Source organism: Stegastes partitus, unplaced genomic scaffold, assembly GCF_000690725.1.
Source record: "Stegastes partitus isolate 25-593 unplaced genomic scaffold, Stegastes_partitus-1.0.2 Scaffold550, whole genome shotgun sequence".
Taxonomy (NCBI): Eukaryota; Metazoa; Chordata; class Actinopteri; family Pomacentridae; genus Stegastes; species Stegastes partitus.
This window is the reverse complement of record NW_007578281.1, coordinates 247793-272800: the sequence shown is the minus strand read 5'-3', so window position 1 is coordinate 272800 and position 25008 is coordinate 247793. Positions and strand designations below refer to the sequence as shown.

The window sequence follows — 25008 nt, the reverse complement described above, 5'->3', positions numbered from 1 at the left end:
TGCCTGACATTTCCGACAGACCTGAACGCAGCAGCCCTTGGTGCGATGAGGAGGTGCTGCAGCTCCAGACGGACTTTATTCCGCCCTCAGTGCGCGCCGCTGTCGCACGCTACCGCAGGCTACCTGACAACCCGGGACAAGTTTCATCTCTGAAGGATTATTCATTATTGCGTTTTGTCTCGTTTGCCAGCAGAAGCAACAGAGAAGAAACTTGTGAAACTTTGAAAATCACGTTTCCAAGTTGCTGATGGAATAAACAGACCCGACAGGAGACAAGTGGATTTTACGCACCAAGCTGCTCCGTGCGCAAAGACACGACTTTTATACTTGTTCACTTTAAAGGTGATTTTTGTGTTTGGTTTTTCTCTCTGGTTTCATGGACAACTTCCACTCTTCCACCGACTTTTCCCCCAATGTGACTCTCATGATGCGACTTTTTCTGGAGACTCGTCGGGAAGAAACGGGGCTGGTAACAATGTTACAGGGTCGTTAAATTTATTGGAACGTGACCGCCGGAGATGAACTTTCTCCGTAATGATTGTGGGAGCCCTGGTGAATGATTGACAGCGCTGGAAGGAGTCTGGAGGTAACTGGATTTCCCATCAGGAGTTCAAGTTGTTTTATTTAGTAGGAGGCTGGAACGTGCAGAATGAAACTCTGATTTATCCAGCAAAAGGAGAAAGTTTTCCATTCAAGACATGAACTCAAATTAAAAGAAGCTCCTGTGCCATCTAATTATTATTTTTCTTCTTTTTTTTTTAATTCTCTAAAGTCTGATTTTTAGTATTATTTCATATATGGCATCTACAGTGGGACACATGTGGCCCCTCATGCTGCTGCTGCTCTTCCGGTGTCCTGGTCTCACATCAGGAGCCTCCAAGGATCTGGTTTGTGAGCCCATAACTGTGCCCATGTGCAGAGGCATCGGCTACAACCTCACATACATGCCCAATCAATTCAACCACGACACACAGGAGGAAGTGGGGCTGGAAGTGCACCAGTTCTGGCCCCTGGTCCGGATCCGCTGCTCCCCAGACCTGCTCTTCTTCCTGTGCAGCATGTACACTCCCATCTGCCTGCCGGACTACAGGAAGCCGCTGCCGCCTTGCCGATCAGTGTGTGAACGGGCCAAACGTGGCTGCTCCCCTCTCATGAGTCAGTACGGCTTCGAGTGGCCTGAGAGAATGAGCTGCGAGGAGCTGCCCCAGCTGGGAGACGAGACCTTGTGCATGGACCAGAACAGCAGCGAGACCACCACCCTGGCGCCCCCATTCCCAAAGCCCACCCCTAAAGGCAGGACCAGACCGCCCAGCCCTCCACAGTGCGACAGGGAGTGTCGCTGCAAAGACTCCCTTGTTCCCATCAAGAGGGAGTCCCACCCTCTGTACGGCCGGGTCCAGACCGGCCCCCTACTCAACTGCGCCCAGCCCTGCCACCAGTCCGACTTCTCTGCCGACGAACGTGCCTTCACCAGCTTCTGGGTGGGACTCTGGTCGGTGTTGTGCTTCATCTCCACCCTGACCACTGTGGCCACCTTCCTCATCGACATGGAGCGCTTCAAGTACCCGGAGAGGCCCATCATCTTCCTGGCTGCCTGCTACCTCTTCGTCTCTTTGGGGTACATCATCCGCCTGGTGGCAGGTCATGAGCGGGTGGCTTGTGGTTCCAGCAGCATCGGTGGCGACCAGCTTCACATCCTGTACGACACCACCGGCCCGGCTCTCTGTACCCTCGTCTTCTTGCTGGTGTACTTCTTCGGCATGGCCAGCTCCATCTGGTGGGTGGTGTTGTCCTTCACCTGGTTTCTAGCTGCAGGGATGAAGTGGGGCAGCGAGGCCATCGCTGGATACTCGCAGTATTTTCATCTGGCTGCCTGGCTCATCCCAAGTGTCAAGACTATTGTGGTTCTGGCTCTCAGCGCCGTGGATGGAGACCCTGTTGCTGGCATCTGCTATGTTGGGAACCAGAGTCTGGAGAACCTGAGGGGATTTGTACTTGCACCTCTGGTGGTTTACCTCTTCACTGGCTCACTTTTCTTACTTGCTGGCTTCGTTTCTCTGTTCCGCATCAGGAGCATCATCAAGCAAGGAGGCACCAAGACGGACAAACTAGAGCGGCTGATGATCCGCATCGGGCTCTTCACGGTGCTGTACACCGTCCCTGCCACCATCGTGGTGGCCTGCCTTGTCTACGAGCAGCACTACCGGCCCAGCTGGGAGCGAGCCTTGGCCTGTTCCTGCCCGTCTGAGCGCCAACGTCTGGGCCTGGGCCCAGACTATGCCGTGTTCATGCTCAAATACTTCATGTGCTTAGTGGTGGGCATCACCTCAGGAGTCTGGATTTGGTCCGGAAAAACCCTGGAGTCCTGGAGGAGGTTTGTGGCTCGATGCTGCCCCTGCTGGCCACAGAAAGCCACTGCTCCGCCCTCCATGTACAGTGAAGCCAGTACAGCTTTAACTGGACACACAGGAACTGGGCTCACATCAGGGATCTACCACAAAGCAGCCCCGTCTCATATATGAGAAAACAGTTTACAGAGTTCACACAGTCTCTCTCCAGCATCCAAACACTGAATGTGATTAACTATCGGGACTGAGTGTTTGTGCATCATTTTACTACAAATAACAGCTCTCATAAAACCTGTGACTATATCAGACATGATGGACCAAAACACTCGGAGAGTAAAAAGGGAAAAACTTAACAAACTGTAATTTGAATGTAAACTAAAGCAAAGTCCAACACGTGGACTTTGGTGTAAACTGCTTTTCTTCACAGTACAGCTGAAACCGTTGACCAAACCAGATATCCACTGAGATAACAATCTTTCCAGAGCTAAATGGATCCATAATGGAGTCCCACATGCTTCTTCCTATCTGCTTATTCTGAGCACTGAGAGAGAAAAACATATTTATTGATGTAAATATTGTACATGATTGTAAAAAAAAGATAATGTGCGATACGTTTGGGTTATAACCAACCAACGCCACAAGCTAAGTGTAAGACACCAGAGAAACAAATCAGATTTGAACTTTACAAACTTGTGCATAAATGTGCTGTTGTGTTTTTGAGTGGTGAGTTTTGTATGATTACAAACTGAAAGTGTATTGACAAATTATGTATATGTTGAGTTCTGCAGACTTAATTCATTTTTTCAGTGTTTCTATTGGGTTCTTAGATGAACTCTCAACTCTGTTATGTCACAAAAGTCTGTATGGAAAGAGAAGTTTTGTCCCTGTTGTTTGAACTAATGCACGGCAAAGATGTGTTAAAGCTGCAGGATCAAACTGAGCTTGGTCTTTACCCCCATCTGCTGGTTCACAGTGGAGCTGCTCACTGTAGGTTCACAAACATGGACCCCAACAGATCAACATTATACCACAGACCCTCTTAACGTGAACTAAAATGACCTAAAAATACAGCACTTACAAAATACTGCCACAGTGACATAGAAATGTGATTCTAATGCAATCTAATTTTTAAAAATTGTTTCAGTTTTGACAGTTCTGCTGCTGACTCCCTGACTTCATTTCCAAGACCTCTAGAGGTCCCTGGACCTTACTTTGAGACACATGCTTTTTGAAAAATTTCATGCCAGAACAGTCAATCAATTAGAAAATCAAACTACCAACAATTTTTTTTAAATCAAGAATTTTAAAAGTGAAATGTTAGCTATTAGAACCTCCAGCTTCTCAAATGTGACAATTTGTAATTTAGATGTTTTTTTTTTTTTTTTTTTAAACTACGATTGAATTTTTTTTAGTTCGGTATTGAAACCAGGTGATTTAAAGTTGTCACTATGGGGTTTTCCACTGTTTTCTAACTTTTTATAGACCAAATGAATAATGGCTGGAATATTCAGTCAAGTAATTTGTAGGGCTGCAGCTAATGATTTTCTTCCCCTCATTTTTAATCAGTATGTTGATTCTCTTTTACAATTATCTGATTAGTTGTTTGATCTATAAAATATCAGAAAATGGTGGAAAATGTTGATCAGTGTTTCCAAAAGATGACGTTCTAAAATGTCCATAATCCAAAGATATTCAGTTCACTGTCATAAAGAAACCAGAAAATGTAACATTTAAAAAAATCTGGAATCTAAGAATTCTGCCTTTTTCCTTCAAAAACTACTCAAACCAATCAATCAATCATTAAAATAGTTGGCTGTTAATTTAATAGTTGACAATTAATTTGACTAATCTTTATAGCTCTGGTAATTATTAGATAAAAACATCGATAATTACTTCATATTTATCAAGAAGAAACTAAAAATTTGCTGATTCTGGCTACTTAAATATGAAGCTTTAGTTTTTCTTTTGGTTTTTAAACCAATACGTTTGTGGTTTGGACAAAAAAAGGAAAATATTTTGAAAAGTCTATTTCAAACATTGTCCTTATTTTTTGGCAATTTGTGGCAAAGACAAGTTCTTTCGTTTGATGTTAATTCTTCCATTTGATGAACTTTTGAAAGACTGTGCTTCCGTTACAATTGACTATACTCACATTGTTTGAAAATCTATACAACCATGTACAGATTTGTACCAACAAATCTCTTCAGGGTCTGTGGTCGAATGTGGATCTGCTGTTTTTAGAGGCCTGACAACTAAAACTCATAGACTTCCTTCTTTTTACAGAGGTCAGTGTTTGTGTTGGGAGTATATGTGTGTAAATTAACCTGAAATTAAATGGAAGATAGCAAAATAAACAAAAGCAGTACTGGTGCAAACAGACACACTAATACAAGACAGGATTGGTGTCATAAATTAATGAGCTATTGTAAATCTAAAGCTCAATCAGACTCATTGTTTTCTGCTTCCTGCCTCCCTCCTGTGATGTTTGCTGATCTTTTCATTCAGTGTCGTCAGCCCGTTGTGTTTTTTAGTCTGCTGTGCGTCCACATGCGAGATGATATTTCTAATTTATTAGTCTGATGTGAGTGAGTGAATGTGACTGTGTGACTGATGGTGAATTCCAAAAAGTGTTGAGAAAAACTGACATTTAGGTTAATTTGTGTAGATCTGCTTTCACATCGATAGACGTCCTCAAAGGATGTTAAAAAAAAAATGTAGATTTTGATTCATATTGTGGAATTAAAACTGAATGGTTCTTGAGCTTGGTTTCTTTTACGTCTGTGTCAATATCTTCTTATAGTGACGTTTCTCGACATTAGACGACAACGTTTTGTTTTTTTGTTCAACCATCAGTCAGTCCCATTCTTGTGGAGGCAACATTACTTGAACATCTTGAAGAAATGTCTTCAAATTTGGCACAAATGTCCTCTTGGACTTGACAATTAACCACTTAGATTCTGGTGGTCAAAGATCACTGTGACTTCTTAACTACAGCTTCTTAAATGCACTAATTGTGACAGGATTTCACACAAATACCTATCAGGGTAAAATGAAAATCTGGTAATATTTTATATCCACAAGATTGAAGTCATTTTCGTTGAGACACCAATAATATTCTGCAGAAACACTTTTCTGGCCATTATTCAATACCATAACACAAGCAGAAATAGAGATTGTGACCATACTTCCCATTTGGTCTCTTACCGATTTAGTGAAACTAACCCACCTACATTTCAAAGTCTTCGCTATGAGTCTGGACCAGCATAGATGTAAACTGCAACTTCACTGATTCAAGGAGGCACAGAACTGTAAGGTGGTAATTCTAGCTTCTTTTGTTTTTCCAATAGTTAAATTACACAAAAATAAGGATGTTCCTCACAGTCTGTTTATGTACAGACAGGTGACAAATTCAAGCTGAACATCAAATGACTAATTATCTTTTGGAAGAATAATGTTGATCCTCCAGTGGAGTTCCACAGACTTGCAGAATCAATACTAAGGTGCACTGAAGCTGTTCTGGCAGCACGTAACAGCCCACGAAGACATTGAATGCTGGTTTTTGCATAAACTTGTCTTTATATCGGACTTACATTTAAATGTTACCTATAATAAAATAATACTGGTTTGATTTAAAAGTTGAATGTGTGGGGAAAACTTGCAAACTAACCTTTAGTTATAATCACTACGTAGTAGAAGGGTAACTATTTAGTGACCTAAATATGACAATGAAATAAAATACAAACTTCTCTCTACAAAAGGCTCTAAGGTATTAAGGTGCACTGAAAACTTCTTCTTATTCTTCTTATTTGCCAACAAGTCTTACCTTCTTCTTGCAGGTCCTATTTTCCATTAATGTATTGCTGCTGTCTGGACACCATCATCCTCCTTTAAACTGCAATCTGACAGAATGTCACTCGGTAAACCCGAAGAAAATATGACAAGACATTCATTCATTCCTCTTTCATTCACTAACAGCTGCTCATTGGTTTAGCACATCCTATATACATGTATGCATTACAAACTTAAGGATGTTAAACAGAGAGACCACAGTACAAACAGTATGGCATAGGCTCTGACAGTTAAACTAATATTGTTAACAGTACATATTGTCAACATTATTATGGAGAAAACTCTTCTCATTAATCTCAGAGTGCAACTGTTGATTGATTCAAGAACTATTTTGCTCACTTATATTTCTACATTAGCAGCACAGTTTACATATACTTCAAAAACAATCATACATCCATGCTGTACAATCCCTCAATCTTGAACTCAGTATGGATTTGGTTATATTTGAGTTATTTTGTACAAGAGCAAATAAATTTAACTGATAAATATGAGAATTTACACTCATACTGTATTTGACTGTACTTATGCCATGCTGTTTATATGACATGTTCATAAAAGTAAATATAAGGAGTGTAAAGACCAAAACATTGCAAAATAAGCGACTGATAGGTTAATAAGTGAACAACAGTTTGAGGGAGTCTGGTTCCTTTACAATTAGAGATAAGCTTCAATAATGTAAGCACCATTTTGACTTACAGAAGACACCATATGCTCGTCAATAAGGCTGATACCTACAAGTCAGGATTTCTCCCTGGAAAACTATTTAGCCGAGGTAGTAAGACATTCAGATCTATCTGGTCTCATGCTGAACTAGTAGATCTTGGTATTTACCATATTAAAGAAATGTATTTTGTTGCAGATAAAAGAATATAACACTGCTAGAAACTCCCTTCGATGTTAGCTGGTTTAACAAAACCTAAAACCCCAATCGGAAAATAATGAGTCTCACGACGGCCTTCACAACTTTCTGTGCTAAACCAGGTTTTCTTCCCCAGGTTCTGACCATGGTCCCATAAAAAGAGTCATTTGAGGCATCACTTGACTCAAGAGAACCAGGCTGTTATAATGGAGAGCTTTCAATAACAATAAAAAAAAAAAAACTAAAAACAAATATGTTGCAGCAAAAAGTGCTGTTATTGCTGTTATTAGAGGAATGTTAGAAAACAGTTAATAGTCCAAGTTAATTTATGTATTTTATCCCTCAGTGGACTCTCAATGCAGCTGCTTATTTATAAAGTGATCGTTCTACATTAGAGCTCTGACACTTTAAAAATAATTTATTCGAAAATGATATTCAAGAAGTGCATTTCATCTCATAATAAAGAAAATGCAGAAATAATTTCAGTTTTGGCCAAATCAAAGTGAAAATAATGTTATTAATTGAAATGTTTGTGATAAATACCACTTGACTAATCAATTTTCTGTTCTGTTCTCTTAGCTGCAGTGTAAAATAGCCCAAAGATAGGAGCAAACATTAAAACCTTATGTATGCATTGTCTACACCACCAGCTGAATGCACATAGGCTCTAACGGCAACTCCTTGCATACAGCTAGCCTGCAGTAGCTGCATGGTTTTGTTCAGTGGGATTACTAATATGCAGTTAGAATGTATTCCCTCAGCTGAGAATCGGTATCACTCAGAGAATCACCAGGAAAAGAATTTGTAAAAGGGAGACACTTCTTCAAATCTGAAACTCTTCTCCGGAGCAGATTAGCCGTTCAGCATCAGTTACCATGGTGATATAGCAGGTTAAAAGAGAGCCACCTTTGTGACGCTGAACCCGACTTTAAGCTAAATATATCTTGATAACCCATTTTTCGTTCTTTGTAGTTCAGTTCTCTGGTCAGATCGGTTTAATATCCACAACAACTCACATCTCGTGGAACTGACTTGATCATCTGAAGTCACACCGGCATTTGACACAAAACACAGAAGCCACAACGTATCTTTGTTACATGATTAGTGTTTATTTAAAATACTCCATCTGCAAATGTTTTTTTTTTCTTTTCAATTTAAAAACAAGACAAATTTCACAGCTAGTAGCCTACATAGTAAGCAAAAAGGAGGGGAGTGCCCATTCATCTCTTTTTCCCCCCTCAGTATCTATGTAGTGTGTTTGAAAACTCGGGGTGTTCGGGGCCTTGGACAAACACAAGATCAGTAATCTGTTGGTAGGTTCGTAGAGGCGAGGTCAGGATGGCAGGATTTGAGGGGCACAATACTGAGGCTGGACTGTGTGGAACCCCACTTAACCGTTCTATCGGAGCCCTCAGTAGCAGTACTGATCCGTTGTCAGTAAACCGTCCTGATTTGAAACTAGAACGTGACACCAATCGCAATTGGCACTCCTGATTTCTTGACAGACAAGAGCGAGCTGAAGGTTTTCTTACTTCAGCCCACTTCTGTAGAGGAATAATAGCTCAATACCTTGTAATATGAGACATGCTGTATGATCGGTCCACATGGGTAGAAAATTTACTCAGACATAATAAAACACCATTGGTATTAACAGTAAACAAGTCTGACTTACACTTTCCAATGCAACTTTTGGGAATAACTAATATACAAGAAAGACATTTTATATCTGTTCTGCCTATATGAAAGGAGAAATCTGTTCATATTTTTAATATTGTTAATGAACCCCAGGAAAAGATCAAACAGTGATTTAAAAGACTGATCTATCGTATTCCAGATCTCTGCTGTTGCTTCACAAATCTTCAGAAGAAACCAGGGAGCTGCAGTCTGAGTTGAGACGTCAGAGTCCCAATAACATGTTTGGTCTTTTCATGGGATTTGGTGACATTAACAAAAACATAAAACACCCCCAGCTTGGCCTTTAAGTCTGCATAAAGTAATTCAAACATTTTTGCAGGTGTCTACTCCACATTGATCAATTGAGTCATTCCTATTCAACACTTTCTCTTCGAAATGAGGGACAGGTAAACAATAAATATGGGATTTGTAAAAACAATAGCTGTGTGGTAAAGTTTTCTCATTTAGGTAAACACCTGGATTTCAAGTTTAACTCAACAATCACGCACCCCTACAACTGCAATATAATTTACCGTTTGGACAGGTCAGTCAGCGGCGTTTAAAGCCTCAGACCTGCCTGATGTTGCTGAGGTGATGGCGACTCGGCGAGCTGGCCATGTTTGTCCGGGGCTGGCTGTGGGTTAGCTGGGCTTTGGAAATATGAGGGCAGCAGTCTGGTCTATGACAGCACAGCATTGGAGCGTCGTATACCTATCAGGTTGTCTGCACTGAAGGATCGCCTCATCGCAGCGCGATTCAGGTCCTTGTACTTATCTTCACATAGTCTTGAAATGGCCTGAAGCAACAAGCATACAAATATAGTTACTGACAAGCCACAGAGTAAGTGAACACAAAATTATGCTTTATTCTGGGGTGGTTGCATTCAAGAAGTCAGCATGGATAAAGGAATGATGCATCAATTCTCACTGCACATTAATGTAGAGTTCCAGAGCAGAGAAGCCACACAAAGTAGCTTGGTGTTTATTTTATCAAAATAAGAATTAATTTATGGTGTTATTACAATTTCAATTGTTAGTAACGTGTTTATTTCCTCACAATGAACAGCATAAAGTTCCTTTTAAACCTTGAATCAACAAAAACAGCTGCTAAAATAAACAGATATTTTCTTTTCGCTTGAGAACTTGCTGCAGCCACCATCAAGACAACTTCTAATCTGAGGTAAGACCCTGTACAGCTCAAGTGCAGCATGTTTGCTGCAGAGCAGAGACATAAATAAAACCTGCTTCATCTACCAAAAAAAATGTTTCTAAACAACAGAACTGCACTGTTTAGTTAAGTTCTGAGATGGACTGTATTTTCTGCTGGATTATGTTTATTTGTGGCTATCACAAATATGTTTCAAATCTGCATATCCCTAACCATACTATTTTCAAATCTAACCATGTAGTTTTGGTGTCTAAACTTAACCAAACAGCAAGTGAAAACTAAAAGTAAAGAACAATTAAAAGCAAAACTTAATTCTTAGAAGAATGGTTCCACATGGGACATGAGCGCTGGTCTCCTGGGTTAAAGTTCTGTTGCTGACTTGTGCTACCATCCTCCCGTCCTACTTCCTAATGCCAACCTTGTGACTCTTTCAAACTGTAAGTCTTTCCTACTACATCACAGTCTTATCTTTCTGTGAGAACATACATTTGCTTTAAAACAAAATTAGGTTTCTTATAAAGCCCACATGAAAATGCAGCTTAGTTGCATAGAAACATAATATTTGTGAAACAATGTTGATATAACAGGACCATGACTGTCATTTTGTCATCTTGGAACGGCAGCTCACCTCTAGTTTCTGGGCTCGCTGGTTGTTGAGGGGTTCCAGAGGGAAGCTTAGGTTGTTGTCATCGGCCAGCTGCCGCAGGTCGAAGTAGTACTTGGCGTAGACACTGGCGGGCACGTTGATGTTGAACTGGAGAAGTTCTAGAAAGTGGCGCTCCATCTCATTCCTGGAGTGTAGGGAGACAGCTCAGGGTTAATCTGGATCAGAGTCTCAATACATCAGTTATAAGTTATAAAGTAAACTGTATTCAGAGCAACAGAGAACTGAAGCTACAGACATCTAAGAAGGCAACAAAACAGAAGCATGGACAAGTTCAACAGACGTATAAGGCTGTCCAAGCAAACCATTTCTTGCCTTTCAGCTTACCCTTTGCTACTGACAACTAGCTTAGTATTGCCAGACAAAGTTAGTCGGGAACCTCACAGTTCATTTTTGATTTCTACGAGACATTATCAACTGGCGCAGAAAAAAAACAAAAAAAACACCTCTCGACACAATTGGATAAACCTACAACCAATTAGAGCAAAGAAAAAATGTGCAAAAGCACCTCCGTTGTGCTCCTCTGTTTAGTCAGCGGGAGCCACAAGCAGAAAATTAAACAAAAGCTCCCAGATTCATCTGGTTGTCACATTGACAAGAACTACAAAAAATTAATTTCAAATGTGAATCCTGCAGAAAATCTCAGCCTGTAATGGCCATTAAAAAAAAAGAAGCTTTCCTGTATACATTTATAAAAAAGTAGATAAAACATTAAAAAATATCATGCAAAATCCTATGTTGTCTTTGAAAAAGCCACTGTACACAAACAATGCGAAAAGAAAAGCAATCTTGACAGGACATAATTAAATTAAAACTGCACCACGTTGACAGAGGACAAAGCTGACTGTGTTGTTCGCACCTCACAACTCTGATAAAAAGGGACATGAAGGCCTGCGTATGAATTTTGATCAGGCACAGGAACACTGAGAGGAAACGCCTACTCAATAGAGGATGTTTTTATTCTTCAAAGACTAAAAAGAAAAAAACATCTTTACAGCTGAGAAGGAGACCGAATGCGACCAAAGAAACAGTCACACTGTAATAGTCAGTATCTGGAAAAGAAGATAAATTACAAACTCGTACATGAGTTACTTGTGTATTGACAAAAACTTCAACGCAGGAAGTGTGTGTGGAGATGGAAACTAATCTCTTCCATAGAGATCACACACACACACGGGTAATCAGACGTGCATTTCCAAGCACTTATTTTGAGGATCACAGCTCATCTTTTTCCAGACTACAACCTCCATCATCCTTCCTCATCATCATCATCACAGTCACGAGAAAATCTAAAGGAAGGTGGTCGCCAAGGAGACAGCATCCAGGATGCTTTGTTGGTCAGCAGAGGTGGTGAGAGTGAGTGTGTGTGATGTCTGGTCTCCCGGGGCAACTAATGGAGCGGGCGAGAGCTAGGGCCATTATGTAGAAGCAGTGAGAGCACTTGAGACCTTCCCCTCCATTTCTCTCTCCCTCTCTCTCTCTACTCTTCTTCCCATCCCTCCATCCAGACCCGACCGGGCTCACAAAGACACTTCAATAGCAGCAATGAAAACCGAGCAGACAGAGTGTAGGTCAGATGTATACGAGAGGAAAGAGAGCGGGATGGGGGTTCACAGATAGAGAGCACACATGCAGGCGATACACGCATCTTTCTAAATCACAAAAAACAAGAAGGCACTTTCAACCTCTTTTACACACAGACACACACACAGACACGAGAAAAGCAATTGCAGGAAATAAAGCCTGGGTCCTCCAAGTGCAGCCTCTGGCCTCTTCACTGGCTTATAGCCTGAGAGGCAGCAGAGATGCTGTGGCTTCCATCTATCCCAGCACTTCCTCGGTCTGCTTTAAGTGCATCTTTGTTGTTATATTCCTTTTATTATGAGGGCAAAGCTTGTAGAGCTAGAACCCTGTTGTATTTGTTAGGGACCTTCTTTTCAGGCAGCCAAACTATCTGGCGGCCAAAAACTCAAACACACACAAGAACCTCATGCAGAACATCTCAGAAACACAATTAAGGATCAGAATGATTTTTTTTCAGAATTAAATAGCCTAACAATGATTCAGAAACAAGCTCCTAATCCACTGTGTATTGAATTATAGCAATTTGGGTCTGGGTCTTGGTGGCAGCAAGTCTGGATGACCTCCTTTTTGTACACATTCTCCTTCACTTCCTTGAGGATCCCAACGTTTTTCCAGGCCAAGTAGAACATTTAAATGCACCACCATCTTCTAGGACTTCCCTAGAACTTTCTCCCACCTGGACATGCCAACAATACGTATCTTAACTCTTTACAGACTCCTCTCAGCATAAACCCAAACAGTTGGCACAATGCATTTATTTCAGCATGGAAAAATGTAGAGTTCAGGTCGATATGCTGTAATCTGATCAAACTGTGTTACTTTAATAAGAAAAAAAAGTGCTACATCAGTAGTCTTCTTGGATTATTCCCTTATCTGTGGCAGCAGAAGGAAGAGAGATTACCTGTGAACACACCGATGATGACACAACTTTGAACTCAGCCAACCTAATGGGAACTGCTAGGTCTGAAGTATTTACATTTTCTAAACTCAGAATCAGCTTCACACTGACTCCATTTTAAATAAGTGATTAGTGTGGCTGCATTTTGTTTGAATAGAAGGCCAATAAACTTCACACAGCCCAACAACCAACAAGGAGTATCATCTAGAAACAGAAGGCTAACAAATTTTCATTCTGTTCCTCAATGGTTCTTGAACTGGGATCACAAGCTTGTCTAGATTACAGATATACATATGACAATGAGCAGGTGCTTAGTAGTCTGCTCTCAGTCTTTTGTTTTCATTTCAGTACAAAATAAATGATAATGATTAACATGTTGCAAATACTAACATTTTATGCTAATTTAGGCTAACTAGGCTAGTAGTAGAATTGACCCAGTGCACTGTGGCTGGTTTAGTTATTCTAGAGATGATGCGCAGGTAACCAGTCTGTTGAAAATGTACAGTTTCATTTAAACAAGGTTTTCTTTGGTTCACTACATCCACTTCTACAGTCTCATAAGACCCTACGGTAATTAGGACAAGACTGGTAAGTGGGAGCAGCAAACCCAAAGAGGAGGATCAGCTTTGTGCCACGGTTTTAGAGGGGGATGCAAAGGGGGAGACAAAGGGGGAGCTAGGCTCCTTCTGAGCTGCTTGTTGGACGCTTGAATAATGTCCGAAACCTCGATAACCCCACACATTTTTGACATTGATTTAGGGGTGTGTTGATATCTATAGCTTTCTGAAAGTGATTATCTTACTTTCACACCAACCTTGTGCTACGACTGACAAGCTGTGTGCTATTCATCTAACAATTTGTCACTTTTTCAAATGAACATCCAAGTGCAGGACTGTGGATATGGTCCAGGAGTGACCTTCTGAAAATGTGCATCATTTCCCCCCGTATCAAATCAATATCATGTCCCCCTCCTGTCTGTGTGACATTTGGCATTTCACCTTAGCTTCAAGTGTTGCTTCGTATAAACTAGTATTGATTGAGTGGCCTCTGGCCCGAGCTGTCATCTGAATTGCTTCACACAAAGCTGCAAAACACCACCAACACTGCAGAATCAGAGGACGGTTATTGTTGAACTCTGTTTGGTTCCTGAGTCAGCAGCGAGAAAGATTTCATCTAATCAGGACCACTTTTCCTCCAGCAGAGAGAAGACAGTATTTCCCTGATACAGGTGTAGTCTCTTCTTCCACTGAATTGCTCTTATTCTGGCTCCTCACACAAGATTCAACTTTGCATAGATGTTCTGTTAAACACATTAACCTCTTTTTCTTCTTTTGTTTTTGTAAAGTTTGTCAAACTTAGTAAAGATTTCAAAGGTCCATACATTTTAAACATTTATTTATATGGTAAATATAACATATAATTTAATATCAAACATATTACAATGACTCTAAAAAGACATACCACATTCAAAGCTTAAATCTGAAATAAATGAATAAGAAACAATTTAAGTGTGTATAATTTAATATTTTTTCAAAACATAGCACTAAAGTGGTTCCCAATGACCTCCCTCCACAAACACTGACTGGGTTTGATTGATTTAATGCCCTGATTCTGTGTCTTTCCCCATCATTCTCGTGTTACAGTGCATCTTTGTCCCACTCACATGTCCTCCACAGTGATGTCTTTGAGGATCTGGCAGTAGTCGACGTTCCACACGGCCTGGTCGTCCCACACTTTGGAGGCCAACAAGATGGCTCCCAGGACGATGCGCTTCCAGTTGGAGGGACAGATATCCAGCTCAGCGTAGGTCAGCAGGCGCTCCAAGTACACCTTGAAGGAGAATGTTTGAAAGGTCAGTTTTTAACTGAACTGACACGGTTTTGGCAGCTCAATCTTCAATAGTTCCTTTATCAGTTCCTAACATACTATCAGGGACAACAGTCTGGTTGTGTGCATCTGCACCAGCAAATTCCCTATATAAAACTATAAGGTGCACTATTTTATGTGTTATATTCTTGTAATATGGACAGATGTGGACAATATTTTGGCATTTTCCTTAAATTTTTGGTTACTCCTTACAAACAGAAACAGAACAATCAAGCGCAAGTAAAATAGCCCACATGCTGCTAACTGCAAAAATAATTGCTAATAATTGGGCCATTTTGAAAAAAGATTAGCTTTGCCCCTGCAACTCAGCTAGTAAACACACAAACAAAAAAACAGAGAAATTGCACATCCATGTGCAGAGAAATACACACTGTTTTGCACTGCATATTTAAAAAACTCATCCTGAGGCAAACCTGCTGAAGCTGTTGTGTCATGTCACATAAAAGGATGTTACTTATGAGATTACTGTGTTGTAAAATCTCAGTTTTTAATCTAATAAAGAATCCATCTTTGTTTAGCCCTCAGTGTTTTTTAAACCAAGTTGATGCAGAGTCTGTGTTGTTTTATCATCATACAGACATTCAATAGTCAGATACCATTTGCGTTATTTGGGAGAAGTCATTTAACATGAGTTTACTGCCCTCTGGTGGCCAGTTAAAGAAACAGTGTTTAACAGCATCAGCAAATAAGTCCGTTTATGTTTTATAAAGCCACTGTGCACTTTAACTTTAGTAATAATGGTGGTGAGATATTAGGGCTATTCAGGTAATATTCAAGACATGTATTCCTACAAGTGCAATCCGACTGAGATAGCATTCTTAACAAAATTGGATTATTTTATACCATATAGAAGAGGTAAATCATGTTCTCAGACTTAAACTATACAGATATGAACTATACAAAAACAATGGCGTACAGTTGCAGTTGTGAATGCGATACAGTTATCACAACAAGCACTTACAAGTGTGACGATGGCACATTCTGCGGTGAGCTGTGCAGCACTGAAGAGCGTTCTGACGAAGCGGTAGATCAATTTGTGTTCTGGGTCTACATGGGAGTAGTCATCTGGCACTGGCTCTCTCTGTGTGGGATAAACGGATACACAAACGTCTGAGGGAGGCGAGTAAGATGCAGTGATAACGTCTGAAAACCCTCAGTTGTTATGGAGATGCATCAAACCTGATGTGCAAAACCTTCATGGAAAAGAATCACAAACAAGATGCTGTTGGTCAGATGCACTTCCAGTAATAATGCAAGATCTGGAAAACAAACCACATCTAACAGTGCATTCATTTTCCACTAAGCTGGCTGCAAAATAGGAGTGAGATGAGAGTAGCATGTAATCAAGCGTTGCATTAACACATAGGGCCAGATTACCCACTACTTTTTAAAAGGCCTTTCTGATGCGGTCAACGCTGATATTGGCTTTGTCCCAAATCTTCATGTCATCTCCAGCGTGTAACGGCACTTGAAGCTGTGAGGGTGGGCAGTTTCAGTGTGGAGTGAGAACCACTTACGGCATTTTGTCACAAGTCTACAGCTGAATGGAATCCGTTAATACAGACCACAAGAGAGAATGAGGCAGACTTTTTCCTCCTCCTTGTATCTTTTTTTAAACCAGTGAATCACACCACTATTATTGACTACAGGAGGAAGAAGAGGAGGTTCAACTGTTACAACACACAGCACAGTGTTTTTACTGAGACACCACATGGATCACATGGATGTGCAATCAGTCTGCAAAGAAGTGATTGATAACGACAAAAAAAAAAAAGAAAAGAAAGAAAAAGAATGAAAATTTGCATTTATATGCTGCATGTACATTGCAGGAACAACTTGAGGTTTCTCAGACCGACTGTTTGAATAGACACTTGATGAATCCAAACTACTGTCTTGAAGGAGGAACTTTCTATTTTACTGTTACATACCAGATGATGAGACTTCCTGACAAAACTGTCACCATTACAGCTGGAGGAAATTTAATTGACATACTTATTGTAGAGGATCAAGGTCTTTCTACAGGCTACTATTGGAGAGAATGAACTAAAACATCACATGGGGAAAAACCCAAACTACAGTTAGACCTTTCACTTAAGAACTGCTTTAAAGAAGTGAAGTCTTTCAGGCACAAGGATCTGCTGGGCGGCCTACGATCCAGGGTTTATAACTAACAGGCTGGATGCAAATGCCAAAAAATGAATGCTTCAACACTTATTTGAACTTCTTCTTGGAAAAACAATTTTGCAAATGCCGGGCTCAGATTACACAATTTCTAACATCCTGACAAATGTTTAAATTGGGTTGCTTCACACACATAAGGCCAAACTGTAAAGATACAGTCGTCCTAAGATTTATACATACCCTTCCATTGAAGAAAAGGCAAAATTCACAAGTCACTCAGTGAGGAAAAAAAACAAAAAGCATGAGGCTAAAATAATTCTGGATAAGAAAATGTGGTTAACATAGTTTGTCTATTCTTTACTGAGAACTGGAGGTGAGATTGTAACCGTCAGTTTTGAAATCCATGGCTAACATTAGCCTCAAGGGCTGAATGTTTAGAACCGACATGTGCAGCCGTGTGATACCTCACAGACTTTACCTCCTAAATATGAAACCAGTTTGATTCTGAAGTTAAAGGCGTCAGATGAGTCTGCGAGCAGTTTGGGAGACTTAAGACTGGATCTGTAAACCACTTGCATTATTAAACATTCTGGCCAAAACATCAGTTCAGACCAAGATCCCAGACGTGATTTCTCTTCCAATTGTTGGGATCAGTGAGCCAATAACTCCTGCAGTCTGAACCTGGCACTATCTAGCAAAAACACTTCGACTGTTTAGATTTTTACAGCTGGAAAGAAGAAAATTTTAACAATAAGCAATGAATTTAAACGTGCTTTCTTGTAGAGAGTTTAACTGGTAAAAAAAATGCTCAGAGACTTTACAACACCAGCAGTTACACAGTCCAGGGAAGGGCAGGCAAAGTGGTGGAGAGGTCGTGGGACTAAGAGCAAACCGTTACTCTGGGAATTCTCTGGGATTTCCAACTACTGGACTGCAAAACATTTTCAAAATCAAGATTGACATTTGTTTTTAAGTCTTGCAGTTGGACAAAATGCTGCCATAGATCCTTGGCTTCCCTAAAACACACATGCTTGAAATAATGATAGTCATCAGCAAGAAACACAAAAAATGGGTGAGTCAAGCACAACCTACGATAATGTGGTGCATGATAGTTCTGTAATGGAAAAAAAAAAATTTGCTTTGAGACTCAGGACAGCTATACTTGATAAATGTTGGAATGGAAGGATTAAATTTACTAAACCACATAGAAAAGATTTCAGGTTTAAAAAAGAAAGTTACTCTAACACCTCTTGTTCTCTGTTACGTACAGAATGTTGGGGTTTAGTTTTCCACCTTTACCGTCCTTCTGATTTGTTGGTCCAGCTATGTTTTGTTCTGATTTGTAGGATTTTAAAAAGTGTACAAACTAATTTGCTGTTCACCAGTTGATTTTTTAAATGAAAAAGGAAACCATACTCACTGATAAAGGGTGCAACTTCTCATCAAAGATATCCAGTGATCTGTCTGAGTCCCTAAAGAACAAACAATATATCTGTCAATATACTTCACATGGATACTTGTTTAAGCAACCTAATGTGCCAAAAGTGACATAATGATCAAATCAAAGAATCACCTACCTGTTTTTTATGTGGTAGTATATTGCTAAAGTGACACTAGAGAAAGAGAGTTGAAAAATTGGATTAGATTAGTTTTTACTACAACAAAAACAATCTCAATGGGAGGCTAGTAGAATGTGTGTGTGTGTGTGTGTGTGTGTGTGTGTGTGTGTGTGTGTGTATCAAAGCTTGTGGTGTGATAAAACATTTGACACATTCAGGAGGAAGATTTAATTTATAGACTCTAAGATAATCCTGATCAAAAGTGATTATCCAGATTCACTAAAATAATATCATTACAGATTACAGTCCCAGATGAGGTGTAAGAACATCTGTTTCAGTCACGCATCCGTTGAGTATTACTTTAGGATTACCATGTTGTGATGTAACAGGATTTCCTGACTTGAAACGAGTGACTTTCGGACAACACTGCGTTGTGTGTTTGTGTTCCTGTGTGTGTGTGTGTGTGTGTACAAGATAAAATTCTCACCATTTGATTGTGCTTTTGAGGTTTGGCTGGCTGACGGTGCTATCATCTATGAAGATGGTGGAACAGGAGCTGTATTTCTTTGACAGTGGACCAGGAGACACCTGGAGATGTTGGAATCAGTTAACACATTGAACTGATGAAGGGAAGAGGATGTAATCTTTATGATTCTACAGGGTGGCTCCAGATCGGTAAACAGATGCGAACATTTCAAATTTTCACAAAATGTTTGCAGGGCTAGTTTCATGACGAACAGCTGCTGTCACTGCAGTTTGAACCGAGTCAAGTATTTTATTTTTCCTTTGCTAGAAAGGCAAAACAAAGAAATTGATTTTGTTATCAACTTTGCTACTCATATAAACAAGGTTTTCTGCTTTAGCCTTGTTTTTATTTGAGTTAGGTGTGCTAACATTGACAGATTATGGTCCTTATAAACAGCTACTGTTGGTAGAACCTAGACTCTTCTGCTCTGACACAGTGCTTTAGTGTTTCCAGCTCTAATGTTGTTTGAAGGGTCGTACACACCAACATCAACTGACTATTTGTGAGAGATTTGGTATCATCTTTTACGGATACATAAAAGGATGTTAAATACAAACAACTACTATTTCCAACTATGTCTGTTAAAACACAAAATGTATCGCCTTTACAGACCGAGTTCTGGTCAAATTTGAATCTAATTCACCATCAAAAACAAACCAGCTTCGTGGACTTTTTTTTTTTTTTTTTTTTTACATTTTCACTCACAGATGTAAAATTAACACTTAAATATTGACACTTACATGACTGATATGGTTTATGTGGTTGCTTTTCCTCTTGTCTCGTACTGCAAAGAAAGACAAATGCTCAACAAAAGGCAGCGAAAATCACAAGGTTTCTGAAGTCAAATCAAATTTAAGGCTTGCTAAGGCTTTTAACTCTTGCTGCCATATAATACCTTTAACATGGTCACATCGGGGCAAAGACAGAAATATAGCATCCATTATAGCACATTTTTGTTTGTACAGCCATCTCTACATGACAGTAAGTCTTAATTTTGCTAACAAGTGGTGATTTTCACCCACATAAACAGCAAAAAAACAAAAACAACAATACACAGAATAAACAATCAGTAATTCTAAAATCGGGGCTTGCTGAGAGTTTAAGACACACAGTTAAACACACCGCCCTACATGCAATCAGTACTAAATGTTTTGGTGACTGGCAGCTAATTTAAAGCATCTTAGAGTCTTGAGGACCTGCTTACTTGACTTGATTATTAGAGACACTTGTGGCTTCAGGACATGTGATGCACTCCAAACTTAAACAAGCTCTACAGTGAAGCAGGTGACGGACATTTTAACAACACTGCCCTGAGTGCAATAACAATAAAAGCAGGGCCTTATGATTAAAGTTACCCGCCAAAAAAAATAAAAAGAATAACTGAATGAATATTTAGTACAGAACTCACATTACACCCCACCTATAATAGCCCATCATATGTTCGCAGATGTCTTTAAGGTTCCCAGGGTCTTAAGGAAAACAGTTAAAGTGAATCACTGCTGTGTGATGTGTCATGTTATGATTGCTCACCGTCTGTCTGGGACTTGCTAAGGAAGATGGTACTTGCTCGGGCATGGTCCGACGGGTTCGACTCTAAGGCCAGCTCTGAGAAAACAAAAGAAGTGTATAAATGAACCTTGAAAGTTGCTCAGCTCTCTTTTCTCAGTAGAGATAAATCCAAAAGGAGCGAATATGAAGCTGTGAGCCAGCTACAGACTGAAAAGCACCCAGTGTAATTGTGTAAGGTATCAATATCCATCATTAAGAAATAATGCATGAGACCTGGATATATGCATAAATCAATATCACAAACATAGCCCCAGAGACAAGCAAGGACGTGAGCACACTACAGAAGTGGCAGAGAAACATCAGCGAACCTGACAAGGTTGGAGATTTGATGACAAACATGACTTGAGAACAAATCAATACTAACTTTTCTGGTGTGTGTGTATGTACAAATAGGTGCAAATTCTACATTATTCATTAATCTGCTGAAATTATTTACCCTTTTAATGGCCATTTCACTTCAAATCCAATTTGCAAGAGTACCAGCAGTGGAATTGTTGAATTAGTTTCTGAGTTTACCGAACATTTCAGCAGTTACTTGGCATTAGCACGAGAAGCAGAGGGGAAGATCTGCCAGAGGCGCTTATGATTTTTCTATCAATGTTACAATCCTTGAGTGATAAGTTGCCTTCAAAGTACGAACAAACTGACCTGCCTAATGTCCAAAATATAGATTTAGGTATCAAGTGATATAGTAAGATTTTTACTATCACAAACTACATTTACAACTTAAAAATTCTGTTTTCTTTCTGTAGGAGAATTTACACTGTTGATAGCTACTACAGCAGACCGACTGTTTGTGGTCAATAAAAATAGAACTCTAAAAGAAATACAAACAGAAGAAAGCACTTGTTTATGCAGCAGTGTTACTTAAAAAAAAAGAAAGAAAAAAAAAGGGTTCTTTCTCCAAATCCGAGCAGACAGCACATTACATAAAAGATCGGGGATTAGGTGATGGAAGCATTTGTGAAGCGACGACAGCAAGGAATGCAAGAAGGACCGATTTCAACTCACACCCGGTCAACAGCTGGTCTCGCCAAACTGCACTCACACACATGCTGTCCACAACAACATGAATGGAATGAACACCGTGCATGTCTGGGAGTCAATGAAGAGTGGCGACACAAGGACTGATTGTACAAAACTGAGCTTGAGCCTACATCACAGAGAAATATCTGAGATGCTTTCCTGATCCAGGGCCTGTATCACAGCGTGTGATCACAGCATGAGCAAGGAAAGGAAAAACTCTGAGGGGTGTTGGGGCCCAACGGCCAAACTTAGGTTGCACCTTTTAACTCTGTAGCAGTGGGCACAGCCACTGAGGAGTATGTTACAGATGCATTAAGATTAAAAAAAATTAAATAAATCATGTTTGTTCTGACTAAAGTGGTGTTTCTGTTTCATCTGTAGGCCATAGAAATAAAAATTAACTGTAACAATGAAGGGCTTGCTTTATTGCTAATTTCTAAGTGGTTAATGTGGCGCCAAGAAGATGAGAGGGATGTTTTCATTGTTAATGTCCAACTTGGTAATGTGATGCTAGTGTGATCAATATGATGCAGTGGGCTAACTGAATAGTGCCAAGAATGGCTTCATCATCAGTGCAGTGCTGGCAGCAGGACGGCAATAAACACGTCTGGCAACTTGGCAGTAGCCAAAGAGGGTGTCTGTTTGCGTACTTTCCCTGCAGTTGTGAAAGACTAAATTATCAAGTTGTTGAGTGTCGTCACGCCAAAGATTCAACCTGTTTGTGAGTCCTTATTAGCAAAAGTGTCCTTTAAACAAGTCAGCTGTTGTGTGTGTGCACATAAGAGTTTATATGTCTTGGTTATGCTTTACCTCAGCTATCCTGTTCATATGGTTGTCTTCACTTGTGCTCATACTCGAGTTTATAATCAAATGATTGTTGTCACTGCCTCGGTGTAGTTTTATGCACCATTACATACTATTACATTTGTGTCTTTTCTCTCTCCTTAATTTGTGCTTTGCCCTGTGACTCTCTGCAGGTATGTCTGGCTCTGCAGCTGCATTTTCCCGCCACATTGTCCAGTGTTTATATTCTCTTATTTGTTGTCTGTCCCTTTGCCTTCAATACAACTGGTCGAGGCAGATTGACACACTCCCTGAGCCTGGTTGTACTGGAGACCTCGTCATGAGTTCTTCCTCTTCATTGAAGCCAAAGTGTTGGCTCACATGGAATCTATGTATTTGTTGGATTTCCCATGTAGAAATTTTTTTTGAGCAAGCTTTTTGAAAGGTACAAATTCACCTTTACCCAGAAGAAACTTCTGGCAGGACCCGGCTCTGGGGGGGCTGCTATCTGTCTCAACCAGTTTTTTTTTTTTTTTTTTGGGGGGGGGGGTTCAATTATATACCGATGTATGTAACAAATATGCAAGTTTAGTGTCATACAAGCTATAAGCACATTTTAAATATCAAATTAACAGAAATGCATGAGGTAAACACATGCTGTAGAGTTTATGTGTCATTTCTCTTCTGAATAACACTTTGGTTAAATGGCTGTTGTGTTGCATGCACTAAATAAACATCAGTGACTTGACTTTGTGTATCATCCTGGTCAGGTTGTGTGTTTGGAAGTCACATGCAGATCTTTCTGCACCATGTCAGGGACTGGATTAAGATGAACCTCCCTATAAACAAATATGACTGTGATGATTCATGGTTCAAATTTTAGAAAGGAACATCAAGTAAGCTATGCATCAGGTGAACACCTACCATCAGGGACCTCTCTGTCGCTGATATGCTGCAGGTAGGGCACGGTGTTGTCATCGCTCACTTCGGTGCTGGTCTGGAACTCCTCCAGCCGCTCTGCCGGTTGTCTCGAAGGTAGTTTGGGGCTCGACTCGGGAGAGACGCAGCATGACACCGTATTCCCCATTCCAAACCGGGTGTAAGCTTCACACTATTGCAGCCAAGTCTGAGTAGTGCAAATATTTGTAGCTAGCTAAAGTTAGCGTCCACCAGCCTCTTAAACATTACCGGGCTATAGTCAGTGGAAGCACAACACTATCTTTGCGTGCTAATTCGCCGCTGTCCACCAACTCCCAGGAACTGCATTCCTGTCCATTTGTGGATAAGTAGTGTAACAGAACAGGTAGCCGGAAAGGCGCAGCTTGTTGTAGAAAATCAGTGTTCTCTTATTGAATACCCGACGCGGTCTTGCAACAACAATAATCAGTTGTTAGTTAAATGCAGGCAGTCTTCAGTCCATTCATTCATTCATTCAACATGGTAGAGTTTCGCTGCTAGGTAGCTAACTAGCATTTTAGCAGGCTAGCTAACTAGTTAGCTTGTGTGCTTAACTTTTCTCTACTCCACATTAATTCGACTTTCTCCTATCATGTAAACACAACAGACTCGACATAAATAAATGCGTTATAGCCTCAAAATGTCAAATTCCGGCAAATACATTTTACGATACTTTCCAAACAATCCAACAGATGTCTTCCTGCACTCGGCTCGGTGTGTCGTCAAATCTAGCCTGAGGCTTCTTGCGGCCTCCACCAAAAAACAAAGGTAAAAAGCGATTAATCCCACACCGTAGACAAGAAATTATCAATGAAGTCACACAGACCACCCCTTCTCCCGGTTCCTCATGAGAGAACCAACTCTCGAAACTGGTTCCCCGTCAGAGCCTCCACCCTGTCAGATCCGTGTTGTATGTAGGCGCCGCCATCTGTTGCCGGAGCTCACAAACGGCACTACTTGGCAAGGAGGGGATGTTGTAGGCCCGCCTACTTCGGAATTCCATTCAATCCCATTGGCTGATAAATCAAAATAAGGACCCATGGAAGCCTTTGATTGGATAAAGGAGCTGTCAGTTACAGACGATTTAAACCGATAAAATGTTACAAAGCTACTATTTTTGTATCGTCACCGATCCACACCCTTTTTTGACAGTGAAAGCTGAAGCCGGACCGCTATTGGACGATCCACCTGTCAATCACAGCAACACTCATTGAAACAGAGGAGGAGAGCAGTGATGGTTTCATTTTATATTTTCTAAACATCTCCTTGTCCATGAAATATAAAATTAACCTTTATCAGTTTGTTGCATTTATTTCAGTCAAAAAATAAGTAAATTTATGTTATAGCCGTACATTTGACAAGTGGTAAGTCAGTAAAATTAATTTAAATAGCACCTTTCATGGACACAAAATCACAAAGTGCTTTACAACAATAATAAAACAAGGACAAAAACTATAATGATAAATGTATTAAATATAATGGTGCAGCAAAACTACTTAGATTTAGTTCAAACGCTACTTTTAATTCGAAACTTCAA

General features: G+C 40.2%; 2 protein-coding genes across 2 annotated transcripts; one reads left to right on the top strand and one right to left on the bottom strand.

Annotated features, from left to right (window-relative positions):
* Positions 1–797: 797 nt before the first annotated feature.
* Positions 798–2522, top strand: fzd5 (frizzled class receptor 5). Its single transcript, XM_008288271.1, has one exon. It carries the CDS (start codon positions 798–800, stop codon positions 2520–2522), a length of 1725 nt encoding a protein of 574 aa, XP_008286493.1.
* Positions 2523–8133: 5611 nt separating this feature from the next.
* Positions 8134–24416, bottom strand: ccnyl1 (cyclin Y-like 1). Its single transcript, XM_008288270.1, has 10 exons — positions 23439–24416; positions 20667–20741; positions 19877–19920; positions 19098–19198; positions 18629–18664; positions 18472–18523; positions 15892–16011; positions 14707–14873; positions 10526–10688; positions 8134–9526 (listed from the first exon to the last, which is right to left on the bottom strand). The coding sequence occupies exons 1-10, from the start codon at positions 23599–23601 to the stop codon at positions 9410–9412; spliced, it is 1038 nt and encodes a 345-aa protein (XP_008286492.1). The 5' UTR covers positions 23602–24416; the 3' UTR covers positions 8134–9409.
* Positions 24417–25008: the final 592 nt, after the last annotated feature.